Source organism: Pseudorasbora parva, chromosome 13, assembly GCF_024679245.1.
Source record: "Pseudorasbora parva isolate DD20220531a chromosome 13, ASM2467924v1, whole genome shotgun sequence".
Taxonomy (NCBI): Eukaryota; Metazoa; Chordata; class Actinopteri; order Cypriniformes; family Gobionidae; genus Pseudorasbora; species Pseudorasbora parva.
In genome coordinates, this window is record NC_090184.1 from 16,843,163 (window position 1) to 16,853,237 (window position 10,075).

General features: G+C 35.3%; 1 protein-coding gene across 1 annotated transcript; it reads left to right on the forward strand.

Moving 5' to 3' along the window:
- Positions 1-2,284: 2,284 nt before the first annotated feature.
- LOC137038606 (H-2 class II histocompatibility antigen, E-S beta chain-like) lies at positions 2,285-6,563 on the forward strand. Its single transcript, XM_067413314.1, has 6 exons — positions 2,285-2,375; positions 2,667-2,942; positions 3,218-3,499; positions 3,659-3,772; positions 6,069-6,096; positions 6,176-6,563. Exons 1-5 carry the CDS (start codon positions 2,306-2,308, stop codon positions 6,089-6,091), a joined length of 765 nt encoding a protein of 254 aa, XP_067269415.1. The 5' UTR covers positions 2,285-2,305; the 3' UTR covers positions 6,092-6,096; positions 6,176-6,563.
- Positions 6,564-10,075: the final 3,512 nt, after the last annotated feature.

The following is a 10,075-nucleotide window of genomic DNA, read 5'->3' on the forward strand; positions in this document are numbered from 1 at the left end:
CCTGTGTTCAAAATCAATCACTGCTCTCAAATCATAAACAAAGTGATCAAAATGATAAACACTATCAAGCAATCAGTAAACAATACAGCAAAAAAATAGAAAACACATTGTTCAAAACAGTTCTCAGGCAGAAGTAAATTTTTTAATCTCAAAACAAATGTCATATTTTTGTCATTGTCTTGTGATGAATGAAAACATGTTCCATCATAGTAGCTCAAAATTGGTCAGAAATTATTGCTACTCTGCTTTGCTTTGCAATTTTTTTTTCTTCCTCTTGCTTGTAGCCCTATTTTTACCAACTCATTCTCATAAAATGCATATACATCACAAATTGTATTTATTGTGCGATTTATACGGCACAATTAGTTTTTATGTGCATATGATTTGTATTGTCACTCCATTAGGTAGGTTTAGTTGTTTGGAGTACGTGCACACGTATCATATGCACACGAAAACTGCGTAACATATGCACATAAAAACTCATTTTGGCATATAAATCGCACGATAAATACAATTTGTGCTATAGATATGCATTTTCATTAGATTAGGCTGATTATTAAAGTTCTGTACTCTGCATTTCACAAACTTGTCCTTTGTTTCTGTGATACTGTAATTCTTGTTCTTTGTTGATATGAATCCACAACCAGTCAAAATCTATTGAGCAGTCAGTACTGTCAACAAACGGAAAGCAACATGTTCAGGGCAATACGATTTGTTCATTGTACAGTATACAGCCTACAATGCACTGTACTTATATTGGTTGTGTCTCATCCTTTGAAAAAGGTTAAATCAGTTTTGAGTGGTTGTGTTCAGTCAATGACATTGTGTTCTCCATTCGTATTTGATTGTTACCACCTGTGTTAACCCGTATGGATGACATGTGCATTAGTGTGTAGAATGTGTCTTGACAATGAGACTGTGTTTAGAGTTTTGCTGAAAAGTCTAAGTGAGATTTGCAAATTGTGTTTTACCATGTGAAATGGTTTAAGGTATTGAAAACACACAGCACAATTAGCTAAATGAGTTCAGGCAACTGAGAAATGTGTTCAGCCGATGGGTTTTAGTGATTTAGCAATTGAGAAAAACTGTAAATAAAATTCAAATACATCATATCCTATGTAAACAAGTAATTGTTAACTAGGCTATTACTTTTTTGCAGTTATGATACCAACGCATGTGATAGCACAAAATATACGTGTAGAAGAATCAATGTGAGAGGACAAGAACGAGTGCATATGCGAGGTGGGCGACGAGGAGGAAGAGGAGGAGGAGGGCAAGAAAGAGGAAAAGGAGGAGGAAGAAGAAGAAGAAGAAGAAGAAAAAATTGCAAAGAGCAAAGCAGAGTAGTAATTTCTGATCAATTTTGAGCTACTAAGATAGAACATGTTCATCAAAAGACAATGATGGAAAAATATGAAATTTGTTTTGAGATTAAAAATGTTTATCTTTCTGGGATCTATGTTTTGAAAAATGTGTTTTCTATTTTTGTGTGTGTATTGTTTACTGATTGCTTGATAGTGTTTATCATTTTGATCGCTTTGTTTATGATTTGAGAGCAGTGTTTGATTGTGAACACAGGTAAAACTGTTTTGAAGCGAAAGTTTCATTTTGCAAGAGTCAGAGGTTTTGTCAATAGTGATTGAAGAGGAGATTTTGTGTTTAATGTTTTCAGAAAATGGAGCAAGGTTTCAGAATTTTAATTGTAATTTTTTTTTTTTTTTTGCAATTGAGAACAACTGATTATTAGCACCCTGCAGGCAGTCAATTTATGATCCATTGAGCTGTTTTCACACAAAAGTTTATTCAGCGTACTGAAACATTGACATCCATTCAAAAAAAGGCATCTTGTCTCCTTGCCAGTTTACCACCACTTTACATTTTGTTCTGTGAAAACTGGAGGCTCTGGGACTCTTGACTAACAGCTCATAAATAAAATAGAAAACATGATTGGTTTTGGAAAAAGATTTGTTTAAAGGTAGCAGTTGTAATGTCATGTGTATTAATCTTAGTGTGCTATTACTGACTAAGTACATTGCATCATTTGTCTAGTAATGAATACATGAGTTGTACACTACAGCTTTTGTTTAATGTAGTCATTAAATAATGCCATTAAATAATGTAACAATTGTTTATATTGATAACTAAACAGTTTTTTGTTTTTGTTTTTAAATTAAAGCAAGATACTACCTAGCAACACTTGACACTCACACATGCAGTGACTGATTGGCCAGTCATATTAGACATCTATCTCATGAACATGAACAAAGCCCTGGCAGCATTCAGATGGGATTCAGTGTGAGTGAAAATGTCACTGCTAAAGCTCTTCAGTTGTCATCTCATATTCACACTGTCTGTATTCACTCTAGCAGAAAGTGGTAAGTAAAATAAGAGGTATTTAAATTATAGAATTAATAATAAAAATATAGTTAAATAGAAGTAGTAAAAGTCATTATTTATATTGTACTATTGCAACATTTCCTTAAGAAGGGCACTTGTTTTGATTGTCCTCTGCTGATGGACTCGCTAAAGTAAATATTACTTGAAAATAACTTTTTGAAAAGACAACCAAGTACTGCAAGTGGCTGATATCCAAGTTCTTCTGTTTCTATATTTATTACATAATTATTTGACACAACTGATTGTTCTGCCTCTCCATTCTTTTTCAGCTAATGAATATCACACAACCCGTTGGTTAAGATGCATCTACAGCTCCCCTGATCTCAGTGACATGGTGTATACTGACAGCTATTATTTTAATAAATATCTATTAACACAGTTCAACAGCACTCTGGGGAAATTTGTGGGGTTTAGTGAGTATGGAATGAGAAATGCAGAGTTCTGGAACAATAACACCAACTTTCTGCAGAGAGAGAAAGCTTCTGTTGATACATACTGCAAATATAATGCTCAAATCTATGACTCAATTATACATGATAAAGCAGGTAAGTGGCACAAGACCCTCCTCTGATCTTTACTCTCACATGTAGAACTCTTGCTTTAAACATTAATGCAATTTTTATAGAAGCATAAATGGCAATATGAAATATGAAGAAAAAAAATCAGCATGGCATTAATGCCATTTTGAAATGTAATTTTTATTTTAAAAGTAATGCATTTTAAGTTAAAAAAATTCTAGGGCTCTTTTAGTTAGTGCTTCTTTTGTTAAATCCACAACCACCCAGAAACTGGTTTTATGATGTTGCTCTCTTTGATTCAGTGAAACCGAGGGTTATGCTCAGTTCAGTGAAGCAGGCTGGTGGCAGACATCCAGCTCTGTTGATGTGCAGTGCATATGAATTTTATCCTCCACACATCAAAGTGTCCTGGCTGAGAGATGGTAAACTGATGACCTCTGATGTGACCTCGGTTATGGAGATGGCTGATGGAGACTGGTATTACCAGATCCACTCTGAGCTGGAATACACCCCCAAATCTGGAGAGAAGATCTCCTGTATGGTGGAGCACGCTAGCTCAACTCAACCCATGATTTATGACTGGGGTAAGATGAGATACCTGCTCTCATATTAGTACTACATTTGTGAGTGGTTTATTTGGACAGACCAATGTCGAATTAGAAACGATGAAATAGTCATCTTATTACAGAAACACATGCTTATATTTGTAAATATTGTAATAATGTAAAGTGATTTGTGTACAGACCCCTCTCTTCCTGAGTCTGAGAGGAATAAAATCGCCATCGGGGCATCTGGTCTGGTGCTAGGAATCGTATTAGCAGCTGCTGGACTCATTTACTACAAGAAAAAATCATCAGGTCAGTTTAAAATCATTCATATTTATATTATAGTTTTTTCCAATTGCTAACACACAAATTTGCAAACTAGGCTGGTTTTATCAAAATACTTAACACGATTCACAAAACCACGCACCCAAACTGCAAAATTAAGCCCGTCAACCAAAACTACATATAGCATTATCAAAATCAATCTTTTACATGAAATGGCACAGACTTTATTCATATTACCAGATTTTTGTCTAACCAACTACACACTGTTGAACATATGAACAGTTGGTCATAATGAACAGCACTCTCATCTTTATGCTTTGCCATAATACTAAAATATGTTGTTTAAATTGTTGAAAATTCTTCAGATGGTTCACATGCACATAAATATTTGTAGATACACACACATGCTGTTAAAACGTTTATTATTTAAATTTTCATCAAACAAGTCAGTGCAATACATTGCAACATATGCGCAGCAGATATATTTACATTGGACTGAACAAAAATATGTTCACAAAAACAGTAAACTGAAGAACACACACACACACACACACACACACACACACACACACACACACACACACACACACACACACACACACACAATATAAAAGAGGTAAGTAGAATAGTAAAATAATTACAGTTTTTGCCCGTTGCTTGAACACTATAGACCCATGCTTAAACTAAAGTAACACAACTTGAAGCTTTGTTAACATACCTCAAACACATGTACCCATACCTTAAACAAAAGTGCAGCTTTGCACTCTAGTTGCAATTCTGCAACACGCTTACGCCTTTATGCAACACACTTAGTCCTGCATACTACACTCTATTTCATACATAAGACACTTTATTCAAAAATGAAATCTCAGGGTGCCATTTGGGAAACACATGTATCCAAAATACAATACACATCGTGCAATTGCAACCACTCAAATACATATCTGAAGGCACTTAATTGCAAAACCGAACACCAATCAGCCAATCACAAATAGGCCTCAGTTAAGCCATTTTGAGAACTTTGCAAGCAATGAGGCAGAGAGAGAGAGAGAGAGAGAGAGAGAGAGAGAGAGAGAGAGAGAGAGAGAGAGAGAGAGAGAGAGAGAGAGAGAGAGAGAGAGAGAGAGAGAGAGAGAGAGAGATGGTCAAAGAGGCTATACACAGAACAATATTTCAGATGATATTAGAGCAACTTTGGTGGATCATGTATGTAAGTCATGGCCTGACAGTGAGGGAAGCTGGTCAGAGAGTCCACCCACATCTAAGCCGGTTCACAGTTCATCCATCATAAGGACATTATGATTGGAAAACAGCAACTCTCCATTCCAGACTTTATCTATCTACATACTGCAACATTTCACTTTACTGTATTGCAAGTTGGCTAGTGCTCCTTTAGTAACAATTTTTTTGTGGGTGTGTAACATACAGTACAGTACATAGCACTGTACCATTGAGATTGTACTGTAGTGTGAAGTATAGTACTGTGTGATGTACAGTATTATGTCATTTGTAACATTTCAGTACTTTCATTTTTGGTTGTTGTGAAAACCTTTGTTGGGAAAAAAAAGTGTTGCATTGCTTCACAGAATGCTAACTGATGAACTGAATAAAAACAGTGAAAATTAAAGACTGCAGTGTTTTATATAAAGTAGACTAGTGTGTTCCCCCTGATCTGAAAGTGTATTCATGATGCAAGTGTGTATCATTTTGTCATCAGAGTTACATTTTGACAAAAGAATGTTAGGTTTTGATAACAGAGTTAAGGCTTTGATAGCAGAGTTTCAGTTTGACAAGAGGTGAATGGTATATTTCCCAGTGTTGTGTCATGTTTACTTGTGTGTAGAGTTTTGGCACAAAGAGCAAAGTTTTGCAAAATGTGTTCAAGCAACGGGCAAAAACTGTAAATAAGACCTGTGGTCCTTTCATAGTGCTTCCATCCTGATGGAAGTGTTAACAATTAACCATTGAGGTGTTTGGCAAGGCAGCAAATGTGTTGGCCATAGCTCATGTAGTATAATTTTGAAAGGAAGTGTTTTGAAATGGAAAACATGTGCCTTTATGTCAGATTGTTGTGTCCTATGCAGAGAACCGTGTTCAGTATTTAAAAGTGCCATTTCGATTTGCCAAATGTGTGTAAAGCTAAAAATGTGTTTAGACTTTAGGACACTTGAGTAGAGGTTTTTCTCTCTGTGCTTCAGTTTAAATAATTGTGCTGTGCATGTCATTTTAGTGTGTTAGCAATTGGAAAAAACTGTAATGTGTACATCATTCCTGTACATGCATAAGTTTTTTTTAAAGATGTATTTATTTTTTTCTTTGACAGGGAGGATCCTTGTACCTAATTAATGATGGTAGGTTTCCCATTGTGCATTTGATGACTCATTTAACATGTCAACTCAGTCACATGATTAATAATTATTCAAATTTCAGATCCCCTTACCTCTCTGCATGGACTAATAATGAAGCTTTCACCCTTTATGTAACTATCACACACTCCTAATTTTTTTTAAATCTTTGATGTTTCATTTCTAAAATGTAAAACAAAAACATAAATATAGCATCAAATCTGATACTTATTTTTTCAGTGAGCTTTATGTGAAGATCATATTTGAGCATCTTACATTATGCAATGTTGGCAGTGGAGGATTGATAATGATGTGTGAAATATAGAGATAATAAAGATTAGTCGTCAAGTCATGTTCACAATAATGTACATAGAAGCAAATATTTGTTAATGTTGAAATGGAAACTTTATTGTTTTAAGTCTTTATTGCTATGCTGAATAAATTGTACAAATAAAGCAGATCAGATAAGCATATTTTGCTATTCTTTCTTTATCTTACAGTTTTTCTCAATTGCTAAAACACTATTTCTGAAACCTTGCTCCATTTTCTGAAACCATTAAACACAAAACCTCCTCTTCAAGCACTATTCACAAAACCTCTGACTTCTCTTGCTAAATGAAACTTTCGCCTCAAAACAGTTTTACCTGTGTTCACAATCAAACACTGCTCTCAAATCATAAACAAAGCGATCAAAATGATAAACACTATCAAGCAATCATTAAACAATACAGCAAAAAATAGAAAACACATTGTTCAAAACAGTTCTCAGGCAGAAGTAAATTTTTTAATCTTAAAACAAATTTCATATTTTTCTGTCATTGTATTGTGATGAATGAAAACATGTTTCATCATAGTAGCTCAAAATTGGTCAGAAATTATTGCTACTCTGCTTTGCTTTGCAATTTTTTGTTCTTCCTCTTGCTTGTAGCCCTATTTTTACCAACTCATTCTCATGAAATGCATATACATCACAAATTGTATTTATTGTGCGATTTATACGGCACAATTATTTTTCATGTGCATATGATTTGCATTGTCACCCCATTGGGTAGGTTGAGTTGTTTGGAGTACGTGCACATAACACAATATAAAGTACATATCATATGCACACGAAAACTGCATAACATATGCTCATAAAAACTCATTTTGGCATATAAATCGCACGATAAATACAATTTGTGCTATAGATATGCATTTTCATTAGATTAGGCTGATTTTTACAGTACTGTACTCTGCATCTCACAAGCTCGTTCTTTGTTGATATGAACCTGCAACCAGTCAAAATCTATTGAGCAGTCAGTACTGTAAACAAATGGAAAGCAACATGTTCAGGGCAATATGATTTGTTAATTGTACAGTATACAGCCTACAATGCACTGTACTTATATTGGTTGTGTCTCATTATTTGAAACAGGTTAAATCAGTTTTGAGTGGTTGTGTTCAATCAATGACATTGTGTTCTCTATTTGTATTTGATTGTTGCCACTTGTGTTAACCCGTATGAATGGCATGTGCATTAGAGAGCAGAATGTGTCTTGACAATGAGAATGTGTTTAGAGATTTGCAGAAAAGTCTAAGTGAGATCTGCAAATTGTGTTTTATGATGTGAAATGGTTTAAGGTATTGACAACAGACTGCACAATTAGCTAAATGAGTTCAGGCAACTGAGAAATTTGTTTAGCCGATGGGTTTTAGTGTTTTAGCAAAACTGTAAGATCATGATTAGAAGAGAATGTAAACGTACATGTAATTAATCTTAGAAATTTGTAGAAATGGCACACATGTATTGAGAAAACTTATGTCTCTTATGTCCCAAATGCTGCTTTCATTTCTCAAAATGTTGAGAAGAACATTGATTTTCAGGTAGGCTACTAGTCCCAGTCAAAATTTTAAGAGGGCAAATTGTCATTAATGACGGCCATACTCGGCCATAATGACGACGGCCGAGTTGCGTTTGCGTGCTTCTAGTAAACACAGAAACTGGCGAACGGCGGTATTTAGAATCAGCTTTGACCGCGACTGGAAGTCTTGGAGTTAAAGGGGGGGTGAAACACTCAGTTTCAGTCAGTGTCATGTCAATCTTGAGTACCTATAGAGTAGCATTGCATCCTGCATATCTCCGAAAAGTCTTTATTTTTTTATAATTATATAAGAAAGATGCGCTGTTCAGAGTCTTTCCGAAAAAAGCCGAGCGGGTGGGGGCGTGTCGTGTGAGCGGAGCTAAATAATGACGTGTGCTCGCTGCTGCTATTGTGTTGAGTCGAGTGCGTCGTAAAGCTGTGTCATCCCTAACAGCGGGAAAAAAACTTTATTCAAAATAAAAATATGGCTTTTAATCAGATACAGCCATACATCTATGATCCGGAATCAGACCCAGAGGCTGCAGTTGAACAGGAGCAGCAGCAAAAACGGCTAGAGCAGGACGTCTCTATGTGGTACAAGTTATACACTAACTATATAATATGCTTAGCGGCTTGTGTTATTTACATATTTATACTTGAATTATATCGTCGTATTTTTGTCTTTGAAGGTGTACATGTGAGAAGTGCAGTTGTGCACGTGTGTGTGTGTGTGTTTACGCGTGGTTTGTGTAGACAATTGTAGAAAGCGGACTGGTTTTGCACCGCAGGCTAAGTTAGTGTTTACATAGAAAGACACGGAATAGTAGCGCATTTGAATGAAGAAGCGCACTTATTTAGTTCAACATATTTCCCCCCTTTGTGTATTGTTGTTTGGAGTGCTTTTATAATACACAAACATAAAGTTACACATATAGTGTCCAGCTAAACAAATGTACACGCACTACACATCGCATGCTCCATTGATCAATTAACTATACGTGATCATGTTTGGGCTACTTGATGAGCATAGACATTTGAAGCAGTCTTACTCACAGCCTGCGGTTCTTTATCGTTGGGACTGCTCCATCCTTCAGCATTAGGCGATTGGAAAATCCTGTGTCGAGCTGGGCCTTGTTTATGAAACAGTCGGCACCGAAATGCAGCGAACAGATATAAACATTCGCGCAACTCAGTTGCTGATCCGGAAAAGCAAATTACATCCACTGTTGCCTTAACGCGGGGGTTTGGGGAATCTGTGCAGGACTGTCTTGGTCTGGCAACCAAAAACGCACTTTTTTGGTGACATTGTTATGTGCACATCACCTGTGGAGCATCCTACAAGCCAGCGCTTTGATGGGCATAGCCTGTTACTTTCGCTCTCTCCCTCTCCCTCTCTCTCTCTCACGCGCTTCCGGTAGAATTGTCCGTACGGCCCATACAAGGAAATTCCGCCCCCATTAACGTCAAAGGGGACGCATGATCTCAAAAAACTTGCCGAAACTTATGACTAACCGGAAGTAGTATTTTTGACAAAGAAATACTCCCATCAAACGTCCACCTTAACTTTTGAAACTTTGTCTATGTTTAGTATGGGATTCACCCCCCCTTTAAGTGTACTTAAAGAGAATACACTTTAATGACAATATTTCTAAACACACTTAAGTACACTTTTTTAAAATTCACTTTGTAATAATATCTAATTAATTTGTATTTTTTAAAAAGTACACTTTCATGACAATATTTATAAACACACTTTAGTGCACTTACAATAAGTGCACTTTATAATAATATCTAATTAATTTGTACTTTAACAAAGTACACTTTCATGACGATATTTATAAACACACTTTAGTACACTTATAATAAGTGCACTTTATAATAATAACTAATTAATTTGTATTTTTAAAAAGTACACTTTCATGACAATATTTATAAACACACTTTAGTGTACTTATAATAAGTGCACTTTATAATAATAACTAATTAATTTGTATTTTTAAAAAGTACACTTTCATGACAATATTTATAAACACACTTTAGTACACTTATAATAAGTGCACTTTGTAATAATATATAATTAATTTGTACTTTAACAAAGTACACTTTCATGACAATATTTATAAACACACTTTAGTACACTTTTA

What these genes read in the sequence shown, in the direction of transcription:
- LOC137038606 (XM_067413314.1), top strand. Translation starts at nt 2,306, where the DNA reads ATGTCACTGCTAAAGCTCTTCAGTTGTCATCTCATATTCACACTGTCT. An exon ending in ATTCACTCTAGCAGAAAGTG is followed by an intron (nt 2,376 to 2,666) that starts GTAAGTAAAATA and finishes ATTCTTTTTCAG; the next exon opens with CTAATGAATATCACACAACC. An exon ending in ACCCATGATTTATGACTGGG is followed by an intron (nt 3,500 to 3,658) that starts GTAAGATGAGAT and finishes ATTTGTGTACAG; the next exon opens with ACCCCTCTCTTCCTGAGTCT.